General features: G+C 41.1%; 1 protein-coding gene across 2 annotated transcripts in view; it reads left to right on the top strand.

Moving 5' to 3' along the window:
• LOC132832111 (GMP reductase 1) overlaps positions 1-21573 on the top strand; it is a 121815-nt gene that overhangs the window by 12605 nt on the left and 87637 nt on the right. Inside the window, exons 2-3 of one of the 2 annotated variants that reach the window (XM_060849830.1) lie at positions 9177-9279; positions 18776-18895. In XM_060849830.1, coding sequence (XP_060705813.1) covers positions 9253-9279; positions 18776-18895 — 147 coding nt within the window. In that variant the 5' untranslated portion in view covers positions 9177-9252. The remainder of the gene's footprint in view (positions 1-9176; positions 9280-18775; positions 18896-21573) is intronic. The other variant, XM_060849829.1, reaches the window with a different exon arrangement.

Below are 21573 nucleotides of genomic sequence, written 5' to 3'. Positions count from 1 at the left end.
CAGATCTGATTTTAAGTGGATTGAAAGAAGTCCATTGTTACCAAGATGTAATCTTAATCATGCGGAGAAATGAAAAAAAGCATCTTGCGTGCTACTTTGCAGAGACTTGGAAGATTATGGCTTAAGACTGAAGAAAGACAAATGTGAATTTTTAAAAAAATTTCCATCAAATATTTAGGCAATGTCATTAATTCTGAGGGACTATACAAGTCACCTTCAAAAGTAAAAGCTATTAGCGATTTTTTGAGAAGATTTGTAGCTCAGGTTGATAAGTATGTAAGTTAGCTTGCTCAAACTTGAGGGTTTGTTTTTAGACGTTTTGTCACCATTCTAGGTAACGTCATCAACGAGAGTCTCTGGTGAAGTGCTGGTGGTATGTCTATTTATGGATCTTGGTTTCTTAGTGTGTGTGATGTCATTTCTGGCTTTTTTTCAAGGGAAGGTAGATAGGGACTAAATCGATGTTTATTGATGGAATTCTGGTTAGAATGCCGTTCCTCTAAGAATTCTTGCGCATGTCTTTGTTTCGATTGTCCTAGGATGTATGTGGTGTCCTTTGCATGTATGTATAGACATTAGTGATAGTGGGTTTTGTCTTTTGGTGGCCAGTTGGTATTCGTGTATCCTGGTGACAAGTTTCCAGCTAGTTTGTCCGTTGTAGTGTTTTTTACAGTTCTCGCATGGTAATGACAGAGGCAATAGCGCCTAAAAATGCAAACTAACTATGTTTATTTTTGGGCTTATTAAATTACTGGGGCAGGATTGTCCCAAATCTTGCAACCATCCTCAAGCTGTTGCACAATTTATTGCAATAAAAAAGTGGAAATGAGAAGAATAATGTGAAGGAAACTTTATACAAGCCAAAGAGGCTTCATTAAAGTCAGATATCCTGATTTATTTTGACTCAAAGCAACTTTTAAATTGGCATGTGATACATCACCACACAGAGTGGGAGCAGTTGTTTTTCACACATTACCCAATGGTGAAGAGAAACCAGTAGCTTTTGCATCAATATTGTTAAACAATGCAGAAATGAATTTTGCACAGGTAGAGGAAGAAGATCTATGAATCATTTTTGGCATTAGATGATTCCACCAATATATGTATAGCTGGAAATTCACCCTAGTAACACTGCAGACCATTGATCACAATATTTGAGCCTCATAGAGGGATACCTCCTCTCGCAGTAAGCCATATACAGAGGTGGGTGTTGTTGCTGTAAGCTCACACTTCTACAATTAAGTATTGGCAATCCAATTTACATGGGAATACTGAGCAGCTTGTACAAGCATTGCACAACCTTACCTGCATTAGCGCCATTACCCACATGGGAATGGCCAGAAAGGCGCTAGCAAAGAATTCATATTCAGTACCTTTTGAAGATTGAATGTTACTCATAGTGGCTGATGCATAAACTAAATGGCTTGAAGTTGTCATCATGAAGATGACATCTTCAGAGAAAATCTTTGAAGGATTGGAGGAGAGGTTTGGTTATCTGGAACAACTTGCTAGTGATAACAGTACATAGTTCATAACACATGAGCTTACAGACTAGCTAAAACAGTACAGACTTCAATATATCCATTCAACTTGTTGTCCAGCCACAAATGATTTAGCAGAAAGGGTTGTTCAGACAAACATTGCATAAGGGTAACTCAACAAGGATCACTGTCCAAAAGACTGAGCCAATTTTTATTAATATATCAGAATGCAACTATATGACAACTCGATGTTTTCCAGCATTGCTCATGGTAAAGCATCAGTTTCACATAGCATTTGATTTGTTAAAACCATCCTTAACACAGACATTGTTACCAATGAGAGAAGAAGGCCAAAAGCACTGTTGTCCAAAAACGTCAAGAAATTTTAGCGAGGAATTACCACAGGTGAGAAGTGAGTACCAGTCATCATTGCAACACATACTGGAACAGTGTCATACACTGTACAGATGAGAGATAATGTTGTATGGAGAAGACATGCAAATCAACTCTTGGCAAACAGAACAATTGTGCTAGAGATAGCATTAATTGAACAGCCAAAAATAATTGTGCCAGATATGACCCGGATATGCCTGAGGGCAGTACAGTAACTGGAGCATTTGAGGTAGGCAGTATTTTCGTGAAAAATACCACAACATTGTCTTTTGCAGAGATGACTGAATGTTCAGACATGCTCACAATGTTCGATGATGTTCCTGGTGTATTTAAGACCAAAAGTCAAAGCCAATGAGAAAAATAAATAGATATTTGAGTTGCAAAGACGCCCAATGGGAATATTGTGAATGTTTTCTTTCCCCAAACCTTTGATTATAAATTGGGAGGGATATTGTGTATGTGGAAAGTATGGTGAACTGTCACTTTGAGTCTATTAACATGATGCGTGGGTTTTATCCGGGTGCTCCAATTTCCTCCCACAGTCCAAAGATGTGCATGTCAGGTGAATTGGCAATGCTAAGTTGCTCGAAGTGTTAAGTGCATTTGTCAGCAGGAAATGGGTCTGGGTGGGTTACTCCTTTGGAGGGTCGGTGTGGACTTGTTGGGCCAAAGGGCCTTTTTTTACACTGTAGGGCATCTAATGTAATCTAATCTAATCTAAAAATGTCATGATTACATTGGCCATTTTAGTCTAACCTTGCTGCCTGCAAAGTGAACACTTCCTTAATAATATGCCTGCTGATATTAAACATTACAGCTTCATGGCCCTTCTTGAAATGTAACATAAACTAATTACAATTGCCTTAGCCAGAATCTTCTGAAACTCTGTTGATTCAGTAATTGTCTGCTTAAATTTAAAAATTGCTGACGTATAAAAAAGCTATGAGAAAGGAAAACAAGAACTTATAGAACAGCTAAACCAACATCAATTACAGTGGAGCTATTAGAAATATAATGATTCAGGACACTGTAACATATGCCTAAAGAAATTTGAATGGATTAAAAGAGCCAACATGGATTTGCATAGAACAGGTCGTATTCAATGAACCTGATTGTTTTGGAAAGCAATTAACGTGAAGACTGGGCCCATGATTATAACCTTACTAAATGTCTTTTGGAGTTTCACAAAGTTTCATAGAAGTGACTTTGCTAAAATTAAAGCTCCAGCAGTTGAAAACCAATTATTACCAGAGTTTTACACAGTGTTGCTGAGGTCATTAAACTAAGCACTCAATGTACGAGACAACAGAAACTTTTAAAAGGAGATGAAAAATTGGAGTCTAAAGGAGTCAAACCTTTCAGGTAGAGTCCAGTGTGAAAAGTGTGACTCTAAGCATTTTGGGCCTAAGGTAAAGAAATTAGAATTTATATATTCTATGGGAACATATGGCTTTCATGGCACACCTGTAGTGTCTCTACTATTGAGCCAGGTGGCCTCAATTCAGGTCCCACCTACTCCAGAGATGCGTAATATAAAATCTCAACAGTTTGATTGAAAATATCTATAATGGAGAAGCAGGTGAAACTGATAGTAGATGAATTGTGCTGTCCAACTGAATGGTCAATAAACACAAAAAAAAGTGTCTTGATTTTTGTCTCAATGACTGGCTTGGACTAGATTGACACTGATGGTAAAGGATGATTGCCGAAAGGTTAAGACTGGAAACTAAGAGCTCTTTTCAGACAGAAGATTGTAATTGTACTTTGGAGAAGCATTGCTGAAATGAGGTATTGGTATATATTCCACAGATGTAAGGTTCAGCTTCTCAAGACAATCATTGGGCAAGTGAAGCAGATACAGTATATAGACATAGGTTACATCTTTACCAAAAAAAAGAAGGCATAGCCCTGGCACTGTCGTTTCCTCCAAGAAGTGAAATCAGGTGTAAAGTATTCTGCGCTAGAAGGTCAACAATTGAACTTTGAGGAAGGTTTGGGCAAACTATGGAGAACTATTTATGGAGAAAGTTTACAGGAAAGATGACTTATTAAATACATATGAAATATGGTCAGACTTTGATAAATTTAGAAATCGGGATTGATATTCTGCAGAATATGTAATTGTCATCTTGAATCCAAAATTCTATTGGAGATTCGTAATTTAATGCTTTGTTCAATTCAATTCACTCAATTTTGCTGTTTTGGACAGTGTCCACGGTGTGAGGAGTGCATTGATTATAAATGTTGCCTAGATTCTTAAAATAATAAGGTCCAAAGTAAGGTTAAGAAATTTGAGAGTTCCACCTGGTTCAGGTAACTAAAATCACTGAAATGAGTGGTGATTCCTTAGTAAAATAGCTGGGGTAAGCCACTTTATTTACGTAGAGATGGTGTTATGTGAAATTCTCTTATCGTTGAGCCGGGCCTCTGAAGAAGGTTCAGATGAAATTGGAGATGAAACAAGACAAGGTATTGCTTTTGGGAAGTCTGTGGATTTACAATTTACACAATCTGGACATTTTTTTTTAGATTTAGTGTGGAAACAGGCCCTTTGGCCCAACAAGTCCACACCGACCCTCCGAAGAGCAACCTACCCAGACCCATTTTCCCTACATTTACCCCTTCACCTAACACTACGGGCAATTTAGCATGGCCACTATACCTAATCTGCACATCTTTGAACTGTGGGAGGAAACCCACGCAGACACGGGGAGAATGTGCAAACTCCACACAGACAGTCGGCTGAGGTGGGAATTGAACGCGGGTATGTGGCACTGTGAGGCAGCAGTGCTAACCACTGAGCATTATATTCCTTTTTACAAGACCTATCGTTTCTACTTGGCATCAAGAGATTGGAATTTGAAGGAAACCATCCAATTTCTCTCAAATTAAAAATCCTATTAAAAGGTGCAGGAGTAAGGATTGATTAGTATTCAATCTATTGAAGAGATACGTGGTATGTGTAAGATATATAGGACAATATCATTGCACATGGTGAGTCTTCCATGAGCATGAGACTTTAACAAAGTTGTAGCAAAAGATTTGAAAGTATGGGATAAGGAGAAAATAAAATTATCTTACACTTCATAGGTATGGCAATTAGATTTAGATTGATATGTTACATGACTCATAAAGCTGTCTTGTGATGCAGTGGTAGTGTCCCTACACCTGGACTGGAAAGTCTGCGTTCAAATCCTACCTGCTCCAGACGTGTGTAATAACATAGCTGAACAGGTTGGTTCGAAAAATTGTCACTTGTACCTAGATACAATGAAAAATGTATAATGTCACACATTCAGGTGCCATCTTGGATTACAGCATTAATTACTGTATAAATTATAAAATGTTGCATAAATTGGTATTGAATCGATACTACTGAAACAGCTTCAGCAGTTCCTGTTTTCCTCTCCGTAGACCTCACCTTCTCTGCTCCCCCTGTCACTGCTCTCCCACATTGTCACCAGGATCCTGGCACTGTGCTCCTTTTGTGCCACCATGGCACTCTGGCTCTCACATCTGCTACATCCCTTGCCCTGCCCCCTTGTGTCTGCCGCCTCTGAGCTGGAGATGGACACATGCATGGGTCCCACACCTTCTCCCACGCAGCTTCGAGTCGACCGATAAGTTCTGGCTCCAACTTAACAAATGGTCTTCTGATTCCTAGGGCCTCCAAAACCAAACAAAAACCCTGCATAGTTAATAAATTCTATCCACATGGAAAGCTGCCTTGGTTCTTGTCCCAAGTCCTAGCTGGGATCCAAATTGACCGTATGGAATGGATGAGATGGGGAGGCAGAAGGAGATGGTGTAAAACGGGTGCAGCCATATTAGCTATGTGTCATGCACAAAATCTAATTTTTTTTCTTCATTTATGCTGGAATTAAGATGAGATCACCAAAATGTGACCAGTATAATGGCCAATGTTCCTATATGGTATATTTAGGGGAGACCAGCAGACATTTGAGGTAACTGAAAATTCTTGGTTTATAGATTGGACATGGGACCTGCAAAATTTTCTATTTACGTGTACTTAGTTTTGTTCTAATAACTAAATATATCTGATAATAAAACTGACCATGTCAGTCATAGGTTTTTATAAAGCTGCACAAGCAACTATTCACACACAAATTCTGTTCTGGAATCAGATTTCAAAACTTAACCAATATACTTTGCCATCCAAAACCTTAATATCTTTTTTGTTTATGGATGTCTAACAATCTGTTTATTTGACAATTGGCCTGTTATCAGCTGCCATTTGCAAAAGGTTTTTCAAACTTCTGCCACCTTTTGCATGTTTCTTAGTTTCACTTTGGCGAGGTCTGGCACTAAGTTTTAACCTGTGCTCCCAATTCTTAGGTTCTTTCTGTAAACCCTACCTAATCCTCTTAATATAGAAAACTTCAATGAAATCAGTCCTTGGCCTTCTAAATACAAGGGAAGTAGCTCTAGTTTATATAATTTCACTTTGTAATTTAGCCTGTGAATTACTATGATAAACCTCAGTCTCTCCAAGGTCAGTACATTCCACCTAAGATGTAGCACCTGGAACTGCTCACAGTAGTCCAGGTTTGTCTAGTAATGGCTTTATAACTGAAGTATTATTTCTGCCCCTTATATTCTAATCCTTGGCATATAAAGGCTAACATATGATATCATTTTTGATTATTACATATGCAGTTACATCAGTTTCTCGAGCAAAGCATGTTAATAAGGCAACAAAGGCAGTAAACCCAATAGTTTTCTTGAACACAATGTAATGGAAGCGATGAGGGAGCAAGCTACCCTAGATCTGGTCCTGTGTAATGAGGCAGGAATAATTAATGACCTCCTAGTTAGGGATTCTCTTGGAAGGAGCGATCATAGTATGGTTGAAATAAGAATACAGATGGAGAGTGTGGAGACAATCCAATACTGGCCCCTGTGCTTAAACAAGGGAGACTACAATTGGATGAGGGAGGATTTGGCTAAAGTAGACAGGAAATAGAGTTTTTGGTGGGACAGTTGATGAGCAGTGGTGGACTTTCAAAGCAATTTTTCAAAGTACTTAGCAAAAGTATATTCCAGTGAAAAGGAAATACTGTAGGAAAAGGGGTAATCTGCTCTGCGTGCCTCTGGAAAAAAGGGAGGCTATCAAATTTGAAAGAGAAGACATACAAAGCGGCCAAGATTGGCAGGAAACTAGAAGACTGGGAAAACTTTAAAGGTCAACAGAGAGCCGCAAAAAGAGCTATGAAGAAAAGTAAGATAGAACATGAGAAAAAAACTAGCACAGCATCTAAAAACCAACAGCAAAAGTTTCTATAAATATATAAAATGAAAAAGAGTAGCTAAAGTAAACGTTGATCCTTTAGAGGATTTTGAGTCGATCATTAAAGTGGAGGACACTAATAACATGCCAGTAATTGACAAAGAGCCAAAGGTAGGTGAGCACCTGGAAACCATCATTATTATGGAAGAGGTAGTGTTGGGCAAGCTAATGCAGCTAAGGATAGATAAGTCTCCTGGCCCTGATGGAATGTATCCCAGGATATTAAAAGAGATGGCAGGAGAAATAGCAAGTGCACTTGTGGTAATTTTCCAAAACTCACTGGACTCTGGGGCATTTCCAGCAGATTGGAAAACAGCAAATGTGACACCACTGTTTAATAATGGTGGTTGACAAAAGATGGGAAATTATAGACTGGTTAGCTTTACTTTTGTAGTGGGGTAGATGCTGGAGTCTATTATCAAGGAAGAAATAACAAGGCATCTAGATAGAAATAGTCCCATTGGGCAGATGCAGCATGGGTTCATGAAGGGCAGGTCATGCTTAATCTTTTGAAATTCTATGAAGACATTATGTGCAAGGTGAACAATGGGGACTCAGTAGATATGGTAGATATTTCCAAGAGACCTTCGACAAGGTGCCATACAAGAGGCTGCTGCATAAGATAAAGATGGGTAAAGTATTAGCCTGGATAGAGGATTGATTGACTAACAAGTACCAAAAGGTGGGGCTAAATGAACGCTATTCTGGTTGGCAGTCAGTTTCTAGTGGTGTGTATCAGGGATCAGTGTTGGGACTGCAGTTATTCACAATTTATATAGATAATTTGGAGTTGGGGATCACTAAGATGAATGGCAGAGCAAAGTGTGCAGAGGACTGTCAGACTTTGTGAAGGAACATAAATACTTTGAGTGGGCAAAGGTCTGGCAGATGGAATACAATAATTATAAATGTGAAGTCATCCATTTTGGTAGGAGTAACAGTAAAAACGATCGTTACTTGATTGGTTAAAAAGTTGTAGTATGCAACTGATGAAGGGTTTATGCCCGAAATATTGATTTTCCTGCCTTTTGGATGCTGCCTGACCTGTTGTACTTTTCCAGCACCACACTCTCTACTCTGATCTCCAGCATTTGCTCTCCTCACTTTCTCCTGCTATGCAGAGGGACCTGGATATCCTTGTGCGTGAATCAGAGAGGGTTGATCTGCAGGTACAAGAAGTAATTAGGAATGCAAATGGAATTTTGTCCTTCATTGCCGAAGGGATTGAGTTTAAAAGCAGGGAGGTTATGTTACAGCTGTAAAGGATGCTGGTGAGACCACACCTGGAGTACTGTGTACAGTTTTGGTCTCTTTACTTGAGAAAGGATATGCTGGCAATGGAGGAGGTTCACTAGGTTGATTCCGGAGTTGAGGGGGTTGGTTTATGAAGGAAGACTGAGTAAACAGGGATTATATTCATTGGAATTTAGAAGAATGAGGAAACATCTTGTATAACTATAAATTATGAAGGGAATAGATAAGATAGAAGTCGAGAGGATGTTTCCACTGGCTGGTGAAACTAGGACAAGAGGGCATAGGCTCAAAATTAGGGGAAACAGATTTTGGACTGAATTGAGAAGGAGCTTCTTCATCCAGAGGTTTGTTAATCTATGGAATTCTCTGCCCAGTGAAATAGTTGACACTACTTCAGTAAATGTTTTTTAAACACAGATGGTCTACTCCTGCTCCTAGATCTTATGTAAATTCTAAATTCTTTGAATATATCACTTTCTAACTTGACAAGGTAGTATTGCAATCAACAAGAGGTGATACATGAATATTATTGGCGCAGTGCTAGAAAAGTATGTTTTTCTGTTTTTTTTAAAAAAACACTTTTCATAGAATAACGGAACCCCTTTCATGACAAACTTGAAACAAAAACATTAAATTTTAGCAGAGATTTAAGGCTGACTCTTTTGTAGCAGTTCATGATAAATGTTATTCCATTCATTGTCAGCACCTAGCAGTCAGTTGGTGTTTTTATTATTTTGCAGGATGTGGGTGTTGCTCTCTTGGCTAGTGTTTATTACTCATCCCTGAAGTTGTCTCAGATGTAAATCCAGTTGAGTCATGGCAAGCAGAACATCTGGATTTGTGGTTAGTAAAATCAAAAGTACCTTTTGACTGTTGATTCACAGATGGTATAGTTTACTGCCTCAAAAAATAAACAAGGATCTATTTTGGTATACATTTTTAGGATGTGGGCTTTGCTGGAAAGACCAGCATTTAATGCATTTCCCAGACTCCCTTTGACAAAATGGTGAACCTTCTCCTTGAATCATTGAACTCAGTAATGAAAGTGTCCCACAATGCTGTTAGGTAGTGAGCTTTGGCCCAGGGACAAAATAATATCTAAAAACGAATGCATCTTTATAAGCTGTTTCATTGCTGAAATCCGTTTTAGGCAGACTTGTGCCCATGAACAGGAAAGCGATGTAACAGTCAGTGAAAATCACATTCTTTGAATTTTCAGTTCACCGCCTGTAGGTCTAAAGATGATTCTTCAGAAAAGCTCTGTGTTCCCTTTAGCAGAATCTATGCACTAGAAGACCATGAGAGATTAGAATACTGGTTATGTTAACATGCATCCTTTCTGCATCTGCAGCACGATCCTCTGACCTTTTTAACCTGATACTGTACTTGGTATCATGTTGCCATGCATACTAAATATCTGTAATTTCTGTGAATGATACTGGTCACAGTTGATGCTGGGAACAATTGCAACTTGATAACACAGCAGGTGATTAAAATCCGTACTATACAAAGACTTAATTATTGATAGGTTGGCAAAGATCCGTGCTAGAAAAAGAATTGTCTTGTGAGATTGGAACTGTCTAACATCATCACTGAAACTGATATAGCAATAGTTGTGTAATTGGTTATGTCAATTTCTGAATTCAGTTGTTAATGCAACTTTGTCAGGTTTCCTATTACACTGTTGGGAAATTTAAGAAGTTTTCACCTTTTAAAAACTTTTGTACAAAAACTTCCTTTTCAAAGTTAGAGAGTTATGAGTTAAGCTAAAAAGTAGGACCTCAAAGGTATTAATCTCTGGATTGCCACCAGTGCCATGTGTTAGTCAGAATAGCAATGGCAGGATAGCTAAGCTGAATATGTGGCTTGAAGGATGGTGCAAGAAGGTGGGAATCAAATTCCTGGGACATTGGAACCGGTTTCTAGGGAAGATGGGGCCTGTACAAACCGGTCGGTCTGCGCCTGGGCAGTACTAGAACCAGTGTCTGAGGAGGAGTGATTGCTTGTGCTGTTGGGGAGGATTTCAACTAATATGGCAAGGGAATAAGAGCAATGCAGGAAGTCAGAGGGAAGTAAAGTGGGGACTCAAACAAAAGACAGTAAGAGAAAAATTGATAGTTGAAGGCAGAGAAACCAAAGATAAAACTCAAAAAGGGCCATGTTACACCATGATTCTAAAAGGGTAATAAATGACAAAAGAATCATCAGATCAATATGATCCCTTTGAAAGACATAACAGACTTGATGGACTGAATTTCTCCAACTCGTGGTAGAAGAGAAATCATGGTTAACATTTTTTTTTGGAGTTTTTTAAAGGAGTAATGTACACTGTAGACATGCTATATTTGTGTAAGGTGCCACATCAAAGATTACTGCAGAAAGTAAAAGCTAACGGGATGCTATAATAACACGGATAGAAGATTAGTTGGCTGACAGAAAATAGTGAAAACGTAAATTGGTCTTTGTCTGATTGGTGGGTTGTAATGAGCTGGATCCCAGAGGGATCTGTGCTCGGAACTCGAGTTTTTACCATTTACATGAATGACTGAGATGAGTGGAGCAAAGGTATGGTAGCTAACCGTGCTTGCTTTTCCACTTATCTTGGTATAGCATGCTTTGAAGCAGACACACAGAAGTTGCAGATGGATAATAGATAGGTTAAGTGGATGGGTAAAAATTTGGTATATAGAATATGTGGGAAAGTATGAAGTTGCTCACTTTGGCAGGAAGGATAGCAAGACAGAGACAGGACAACTGCAGAATTCCAAGTTGCAGAGGGATTTAGATGTTAGAGTCACAGAATCATACAATATGGAGGAGGTCCTTCAATTTTTGTATCAATCTGTCACATGGGACTATATCAAATGCCTTATTAAAGTCCATGTAAACTCATCAATTATATTTGTCACCTCTTCAGAAAACTTAATCAGCTTAGTAAGACATGATCTTCCCCATACAAAATCATGCTGCCTGTCACTAATTAGTCATTTTTCTTCAAAATGTACATACACCTTGCCCCTCAGAATCTTCTCCAAGAGTTTCCTCACCACAGATATGAGGATCACTGGCCTTTAATTTCCTGGATTATCCCTGCTTTCTTTTTTAAACAAAGCTACCATACCTTTGCTCCACTCATCTCAGTCATTCATCTCCAGTCCTCTGGAATTTCATCTGTTGTCAAAGAGAATGCGAAGATAGTTGCTAATGTCCCAGCTATTTCTTCTCTTGCCTGTCACAGTAACGTGGGATAGATCCCATCTGGTCCTGGGGACTTGTCTACCTTAATGCAATTTAGGATACCCAAAACTTCCTCCTTCAATATCTTGACATCTCTAGAGTATTTGTATGCATAACCTCGACATCAGTCACCTCTTTCCCCTTGGTGAATACTGATACAATGCACTCTTTAAGGATCTTACCAACTTACTGTGGCTCCACGCACAACTTACCTTTCTTCTTGAGTGGGCCTATTCTTTCCCTTACTACCCTCTTCTAATATATGTATAAAAGCCTTGGGATTCTCCTTGACCCTGTTTGCTGACAACATTTCATGGCCCCTTTTTAGCCTTCCTAATTCTGCGTTTATGTTCCTTCCTAATTTCTCCATACTCCTCAAATGCTTTGTCAGTTTGTAGCTCCCTAGTCCTACTGTATACATCCTTTTTCCTTTTGATTGAGCTTACAATTTCTCTTGGCATCCATGGTTCCTGAATCCTGCCATTCCTATTCTTCAGTTTTGCAAGGACATGCATGTCCTGCACTTCAAACCACTGGTCTTTAAAAGCCTTCTACATGCCAGGTGTGCATTTGCCCTCAAATAACTGCTCCCAGTCCATATTCCCCAGTTCCTGTCTAATTTGAATGTAATTGCCCAATTAAGCACCATCATTCGAGGGCTAGTCTTGTCCTTGTCCACAACTATGTAAAATCTTATGGAGTTATGCTCACTAAGTCCAAAATGTTCTCCTATTGAAACATCGATCACCTGTCCTGGCTCTTTCCCTAATACCATGTCTAATATGGCCTTCTCTCTTATTCAATTGTCAACATAATCTCTCAAACATCACTTCTACATACACCCAACAAATTGCTCTCTATCTGAACCCCTGGCTCTACAGGAGTCCTGTCAATAAGAGGAAAGTTGAAGTCACCCACCACAACTACCCTACTTTTTTCATACCTTTCCAGTAGCTGACTACATATCTGCTCCTCTGGTTTCTGTGGGCTGTTGGGAGGTCTATAGAAAACTCCTAAAATTATGATTTCACCCTTTCTGTTCCTGAGCCCCAAAACAAGATCCTTCCGATGTGTCCTCCCTCAATACAGCTGTGATGTGACCCCTGGTCAGCAATGCAACGTCCCCACCCTTTTGTTTCCTTTCTGTCCCTTCCAAAACAGCAATATCCTCGAATGTTAAGCTGCCAATCGTGTCCCTCCTTTAACCATGTCTTCATAGTGGCAGTAGCATCATAATTCCATGCAGTAATCCATGCTCTTAGTTCATCTGCCTTACCTGTTATACTTGCATTGAAGTCTATGCACACCAGACTTCCAGTCCCTCTGAGCCCTGTGGCTTCCCTCTGTCTGCGTTATGCATATCTCAGTCTCACTTTTGTCCCTAGTCCCTGCACTTACTGGCCTGTAGTTCTGGTTCCCACCCCCTTGCCACGCTAGTTTAACCCCATTTCAAGATCTCTAGCAAACATCCCACCCAGGATATTGGTGCCTCTCCAATTCAGGTACAACCCATCCTCCTCCTACAGGTTTCCCCTTCTTCAGAAGACATCCCAATGATCCATATATCTAAAGCCCTCCCTCCTACACCAGTTCTGTAATCGCATGTTCAACTGGACTGTCTGAACCTCATTAGCCCATGGCACGGGTAGTAATCTTGAGGTTATTACACTGGTAGTCCTGCTGTTTATCTCCCTATCTAACTCCCTGGATCATCTTTGCAGGACTTTGTCTTTCTTCCTATCCATATAATTTGTGCCAACGTGAACAATGACTTCTGTCTGCACCAACCACACCCCACCTGGCCGTTTCAGCAGGACACTAGTAGCAGGGAGGCAATACACCATCCTAGAGTCTCGTTCACGGCCACAGAAATGCCTCTGTGTTCCTGAGTCACCTACTAATATCGCTGCTGGAAAAGCGCAGCAGGTCAGGCAGCATCCAAGGAACAGGAGATTCGACGTTTCGGGCATAAGCCCTTCTTCAAAGAAGGGCTTATGCCCGAAACGTCGAATCTCCTGTTCCTCGAATGCTGCCTGACCTGCTGCGCTTTTCCAGCAACACATTTTCAGCTCTGATCTCCAGCATCTGCAGACCTCAGTTTCTCCTCACCTACTAATATCGCTCACCTGAACTTTGTCCCACCCTTCTCTACAGCGGAAACCATTGTGGTGCCACAGGCCTGGCTGCTGCTTGTCCTGTCTCTTGAGATCCTATTCCCTCCTAACCGTATCCAAAATGGTATAGCTATTTAAGAGGGGAATAGCCACAGGAGACTCCTGCATTATCTGGCTGCCTTTCCGGGTGGTCGCCCATCTATCTGCCTGGACCTGTGGTGTAACCATCTCCCTAAATGTAGTGTCTGTCACTCTCTCTGCCTCCTGTTTGCACCGCAGTGTGTCCAGCTGTCTGGAGGAGCTACAGCTGGTCACACTTCCTGCAGATGTATTTAACAGGGACGCTAGACAGCTCCCTGATTTCCCACATCCGGGCAGAGGAGTATACCACTGCTCTAACTGCCAGCTCCACCTTTGTACATTAAAACAAATCTTACCTTGCCTGTTGTCTTCACAGAGCCTTTTTATTGGTTAGAGAAGGTGGTTGGTGGCGGTGGAGTGTTTTGGGTTTAACTACTCCTCTGTGATATTCAGACCAGTTGTCTCCCAGAGAATTTTACGCATTGCAAAATATTCTTACTTCGTAAAAATAAATCTTTATGTATATGTACAGTTAATGAAGCCGTTCAGAACTGTACTGTCTTTACTTACAGAGAACAAATTTAGCCATGATGGTCACCATTCTCTAAATTTACAATGCCATCTCCTCTAATGTCAATTCCTCTCAATAACATCTCTGCTGCCCTCTGATTTGATCTTTGACGATTCCAGAAAAATGCAAGGTGATGCATTTTGGAGGATCAATATTAGGTGTGAATTATACTGTAAATGGCAGAACCCTTAAGAACATTAACATGGGGTGTACAGGTCACAGTTTCCTAAAAGTGGCAACATAGGTTGCCAAGGTGATTGAGAAGGCATATGGTATGCTTGACATCATCAGCCATGGAGTACAAGAATTGGCAAACCACGTTGCAGCTGTATAAAACCCTTGTTAGGCTGCATTTGGAGTACTTTGTGCAGCTTTGGTCGCCACATTACTGGAATGCTGTGGAAGTATTGGAGAGAGTGCAAAGAAGGTTCACCAGGATGTTGCCTGGTCCTGAGGGCATTCGCTATGAGGAAAGGTTAAAAGACTAGGATTGTTTTCACTGAAAAGATGGCGGTTGAGAGAAGATCTGATAGAGGTTGACAAAATTATGGGAGGCATAGATAGTGTCGATAGCCAGAGGCTTTTTCCCAGGGTTCAAGTTTCAATTACAAGGGGTCACAGATTTAAGATGAGAAGGGAAGGTTTTTGAGATTTGAGATTTGAAAGGCAAGTTTTTCACAGTGGTAGGAGCCTGGAACACACTGTAAAGAGGTGGTGGAAGCAGCCACATTAGTGACATTTAAGAGACATCTGGATGGTTACATTGAAATAGAGAGGGAATGGAGGGATACGGACTGAATAAGGGCAGAAAGTTTTTTTTTAGTTTAGTTAGATTAGGTTACTTAGTGTGGAAATGGGCCCTTTGGCCCAGCAAGTCCACACTGACTCTCTGAAGAGCCACCCATCCAGACCCATTTCCCTATATTTACCTCTTCACCTAACACTATGGGCAATTTAGCATGGCCAATTCACCTAACCTGCACACTTTTGGACTATGGGAGGAAACCGGAGCACCCAGAGGAAAGCCATGCAGACAGTGGTAGAATGTACAGTTGCCTGAGGTGGGAACTGAACCCAGGTCTCTGGCACTGAGAGGCAGCAGTGCTAACCACTGTGCCACCGTGCCACCCATAGGGCATGATAATCGACACAGGCTTGGAAGGATAAAGGGCCTGTTCCTGTGCTGTACTTCTCTTTCGTTCTTTGTTCTATTTAATTTGGCCTATATGTGACTCCGGACACACAACAACGTAGTTGATTCTTCGACTGCCCCAGGCAACTAAGGATGGGAGACAAATGCTGGCCTGGCCAGTGATATAGGAGAAAGTGAGGACTGCAGATGCTGGAGATCAGAGCTGAAAAGTGTGTTGCTGGAAAAGTGCAGCAGGTCAGGCAGCATCCAAGGAGCAGGAGAATCGACGTTTCGGGCATGAGCCCTTCGATTCCTGAAGAAGGGCTTATGCCCGAAACGTCGATTCTCCTGCTCCTTGGTTGCTGCCTGACCTGCTGGCCAGTGATATCCACATCTCATCAGTGAATTTTAAAAAAAACCCTCTAACCTTGCTTTGCTGTATTCAGGCAAAGGAAATGTAGGGATTCCTCCAGTGTGGGGATTCCTCCGGTGTAGAGTGTGTTGGTGACCTGCACTGCAACTATGCAATTTTGTTGACGTCAACCGCTACAGTCTGTTGCATAAAAATAAAGGGTCATGCCATCCCAAGAGATAGGTATGAGCCTTGTTTCCAGCAACAGCTTTAATTTATTTGTTGTGGTTCTGTTCGCCGAGCTAGGAATTTGTGTTGCAAACGTTTCGTCCCCTGTCTAGGTGACATCCTCAGTGCTTGGGAGCCTCCTATGAAGCGCTTCTGTGATGTTTCCTCTGGCATTTGTAGTGGTTTGTCTCTGCCGCTTCCGGTTGTCAGTTCCAGCTGTCTGCTGCAGTGGTCGGTATATTGGGTCCAGGTCGATGTGCTTATTGATTGAATCTGTGGATGAGTGCCATGCCTCTAGGAATTCCCTGGCTGTTCTCTGTTTGGCTTGTCCTATAATAGTAGTGTTGTCCCAGTCGAACTCATGTTGCTTGTCATCTGCGTGTGTGGCTACTAAGGATAGCTGGTCGTGTCGTTTCGTGGCCAGTTGGTGTTCATGGATGCAGATCATTAGCTGTCTTCCTGTTTGTCCTATGTAGTGTTTTGTGTAGTCCTTGCATGGGATTTTGTACACTACATTGGTTTTGCTCATGCTGGCTATTGGATCCTTCGTCCTGGTGAGTTGTTGTCTGAGAGTGGCTGTTGGTTTGTGTGCTGTTATGAGTCCAAGTGGTCGCAGTAGTCTGGCTGTCAGTTCGGAAATGCTCTTGATGTATGGTAGTGTGGCTAGTCCTGTATTCACCACAAAGGTATACAGGAAAGCCACACACACAGACCAAGTCCTGAACTACGAAAGCAACCACCCCAACACACACAAACGAAGTTGCCTCAAGACATGTTCAAAAGGGCCACAACACACTGCAGTACACCAGAACTGCAAAAAGAGGAAGAAGAACACCTATACAATGTATTCGCCAAAAACGGATACCCCCACAATTTCATCAACAGATGCCTAAGGGAAAGACAACGGAACGAGGACATGCCGCAACCCAAACGACTAGTCATACTACCATACATCAGGAACATTTCCGAACTGACAGCCAGACTACTGCGACCACTAGGACTCATAACAGCACACAAACCAACAGCCACTCTCAGACAACAACCCAGCATGAGCAAAACCAATGTATTGTATAAAATCCCATGCAAGGACTGCACAAAACACAACATAGGACAAACAGGGAGACAGCTAACGATCTGCATCCGTGAACACCAACTGGCCACGAAATGACACGACCAGCTATCCTTGGTAGCCACACACGCAGATGACAAGCAACATGAGTTCAACTGGGACAACACTACTATTATAGGACAAGCCAAACAGAGAACAGCCAGGGAATTCCTAGAGGCATGGCACTCATCCACAGATTTAATCAATATGCACATCGACCTGGACCCAATATACTGACCACTGCAACGGACATCTGGAACTGACAACCGGAAGCGGCAGAGACAAACCACTATAAACGCCGGAGGAAACATCACAGAAGCACTGAGGATGTCACCTAGATAGTGGACGAAACATCTGCAACACAAATTCTCAGCTCGGCGAACAGAACCACAATAACGAGCACCCAAGCTACAAATCTTCTCACAAACTTTGATTTATTTGTTGGCCCTCTTAAGGAATGAACGAAAGCAGTTAAAATAGTAGCTCTTAAAGACCAATCCGTTTTTCATCTTTTTCAACAACTCTGAGTCATACAGCATGGGAACATTCCCTCCAGTCTAACTAGTTTTGACCATGTTCCCAAACTAAACTAGCCTCATTTGCCTGCATTTGGCCCACATCCCTCCAAACCTCTCCTATTCATGTATTCGCATAAGATCCCGAACTTCAGGTTTGCTTGGACAAACTAGCAAGGATCTGTTTCTTTTCAGTGACTCTCTTGAATGTTTTGCAGCCCGCTGGGCAATTTATTTTGACTGGCAATGAGAGAGAAACTACACATGTTCTGATTTGTTTTCTCTTCATCTGACATGATTGTTTCATATCTTTCCACACAGTTGAATTTGGGTTCAAGCCAAAATAACAGAAGGATTAAATGCTTTGCATGATGTTACTTGGGAACAGATATCGTCTTTCTACTGTGCAACAAATGTGTGTGAATTCAGTTATCTCATGTAATTGCCTCCACCGTGATAAGAACATGATGTCCCTGTAAAAGCAATTGCCATACTGTCTCCTGAAAATGATTTCTCCCACCTAAGAAATTTCTTGTGTGTGCTTTAAGTGAACCAGGCAGATGACATGTGAACAAACTAATGACGAAGGGAGACAATGTGATAATTGGCACAAGTGTAAATGTTTGTACGACCATTATTATCAACAGCGAGGGGAAAAAAGCACAGTAGAAACTGTCGAATCTACAAACTGCTGAGTTCAAGTAAACAATTTTTGTGAGTGAAATTTAGTCATTGAAATATCAAGACGTTGATCTAAAAATTCTGATCTGTTAAATCATTTACAATCGAACATCCATCTGAGACTATGAAATATTTGTTTAATTAATTAAGTCCGGCTTTTATCATCTGTCCGTAGTTTCTTTGTTTCTCAACGGGAGAGATAGACTGCTGCCTCGAGCCACTTCAGTTTGTGAGGGATTTTATAAGAATGTCAGGAACAATTTAGAAAAAAAGTAAGTGGAATAGGGTGCCTGTTTCATACATCTTTTTCATCTCTGTAGGTGGATCTCAAAAGAAGTCTTACTTTCCGCAACTCCAAACAGACCTACACTGGAATCCCACTTATAGCATCTAACATGGATACAGTTGGTACATTTGAAATGGCTGAGGTTTTAAGTAAGGTGGGTAATCTTTTATTTTAGCATACATTTCTATGAATAAACATGTGTTTAACAACTGACTGAGCAAAGATAATTTGACAGTCACACAATGAGTCATAATGAGCTGTGTTGTTTTGACAGTCTTCATATCAGATGATAGTAAAATTATCTTCCTTTTCTGTCTGATGAATTTAGCCCTGGATACTTGAAATAAAGCAGCACCTGTTATTTTATTTCCTGTGTACTCAAGGGGAAAAAAAACCTTCTAATTATTCTTCCTTTGGTTGGAGAAGGGCAGCTTTTATACTTAATACACTGAATCACCCAGCACTCCATTACTTAAGTTTAATTTGAATTCAATTAAGCATTGAATACAGGAAAAGCCATTAAGTGGGAGTGAACCACAGCTTTATTGTGTAGAACTGTACTTACTGGAACCAGTTGGACCTGGTTGACTATGAAATCCTTAACTGAGTTTGTTAACTTGGGCAAATCAGGAATGCCCTGGCTGACTAATATAACCAGGGGATTTTGACGCCATTAGGGAGAGGTGGGGCGGAATGCTTTATTTCCCCCTCTGATTCTATTTTGATTTAATCCCTACCCTCCCCTTCACTTTTTCTATCACTAAGGCATTGCCCCTCTGATGAGAAGGGCATTGCTTGTCACTCATCACTTGGGTGTTTCCTTTCTTCCTGGTGGTGGAATATGAATAAAGATTTCTGCACTCGTTCTTCACTCTGTCATACTCCTGCACACATGCACGACATGGGTACTGGGGAATAAATATGTACTACCACTGTAAGGCTGTAGTGGGGGTTTATATTTAAAAAGTTTCGATGCCATAATGGAAAGTTGGATACCGTGGTGGGTGGAACATTTTATTTCCCCCTCCAATTCTACTTTGAATCCCTACCCACCCTGCTCCAATTTGTTTTTAATGTAAGTATTGCCCCTCCCAGGCTTTGTTACTGGTTCCCTGGCCATATGGGTGTTTTTCTTGATGGTGGGAATGTTGAATAAAATTGTTTTGCACATGTTTTTACTGAGTCCCTGCACTTACTTACAAAAGAGAGAAAACAATATATAAATAGGAGATGTAGAATCTCCTCCGTTCAGGGGATTGACTCGGAGCTGACTGGCCACAGATAGTGCACTGTGTACAAATAAATAGAGGGTGACTTGGTGACAGGATACCGGCCTCTCTGCAGTTATTTCAGTGGTGACTGGAGAAAACAGCATGTGTCTGAAGAACATTCACTTGGCACAGTCATCTTGGATTTGGGGGTAAGCATTTCTGGCATCATGCCTTTATTTGGGAAGTTAGACTTACTTGATCCTGCTGTCAAAGACTGGGCCCAGTATGTAGAAATAATGTGACACTTTTCTGGGTGAACGATATAGGAGCAATCCTTCTGATTGCTTGCAGACTCGCAGCATTTTTGGTTATAAGGGGCTTAGCTTTCCCAAATGCACCAGACACTATAACCTTCCAAGAGTTGATTGAAGAATATTATGACCCCAAACCACTCTAATTCTGAGATGCTATTGGTTTTATTCAGCTGTTAGAGAATCCGTATAGGGAGTTTTGACGTGGTTGAGATGACTGGTGGAGACATGTGATTTTGGGTTAACCCTGAATGAGATGCTGAGACACCATTTGGTATGTGGGATTAATAACGTATCCATGCAGGAGCGCCTACTAGCTGAAACTCAACTGGACTTCAAACATGCACTATAATTGGTTTTGTCATTATAAAATGAGGCAAGTGAAGCATGAGACCTACAGGGCATTCCAGGTGGAAGTGGACTCCCTCACCTGTTTGACTGAGCTTGAGGAACACCACTTGAATGTATGCGCTTGCAGAACCTCACACAGGGCATATCCTGAGCAGAGGGACCCTGGGCCAGCAGAACACCACAACAAAACAGTGTCTCAGCCAAGTGGCCAAAAGGTTCTTCAAGGTCTGGGCCAGTGAGACATTGTAGTTGCTATCAGTATGCAAACTCAAAACAACACAGGAGTCCTAAATAAAAACTGAAAGAACTGCACATTCTGTAAATCCAAAACAAAAACCGAAATGGCTGCAAAAGCTCAGCAGGTCTGATGGCAACTGTGAAGAGAAATCAGAGTTAATGTTTTGGATCCAATGATCCTTACTCAGAACTTCAGTAAGAAAACCCGTAAGGCCGGTACCAAGGAGAGTTCACACCCTGGAAAATTCCTCTTACGTGTGGGTCGGAACAATTAAATTGCTTAGCGACATCCAAATCAGAAGCAATTAAAATCTAATGTTTGATTAAATGGTTACCCAGATCCCATAGAATTCATACGGTGTGGAAACAGGCCATGTTCTCTGTCTGGCTAAGGTTTTGTGCAAACTTAGGGATTGGAATTCTGAATAGATCCTGTTAAAGACAGATTCTGCAACTGCAGATACAGCTGTGCCAGCATCAACCTCCATCGGGCGGCTCAGTGGTTAGCAAGTCCACACCAACCTTCTGAAAAATAATCCACCCAGACCCATTTCCCCTACCCTATTACTCTACATTTACCCCTGATTAATTCACCTAACCTACACATCCCTGAAGACTATGGGCAATTTAGCATGGCCAATTCACCTAAATCTGCACATCTTTGGACTGCGGGAGGAAACCAGAGTACCTGGAGTAAAACCCACGCTGATACTGGGAGAATG

The sequence above is a fragment of the Hemiscyllium ocellatum genome, chromosome 34 (genome assembly GCF_020745735.1).
Source record: "Hemiscyllium ocellatum isolate sHemOce1 chromosome 34, sHemOce1.pat.X.cur, whole genome shotgun sequence".
In the NCBI taxonomy this organism is placed as follows: domain Eukaryota; kingdom Metazoa; phylum Chordata; class Chondrichthyes; order Orectolobiformes; family Hemiscylliidae; genus Hemiscyllium; species Hemiscyllium ocellatum.
This window is presented reverse-complemented; position numbering and strand designations above follow the sequence as displayed.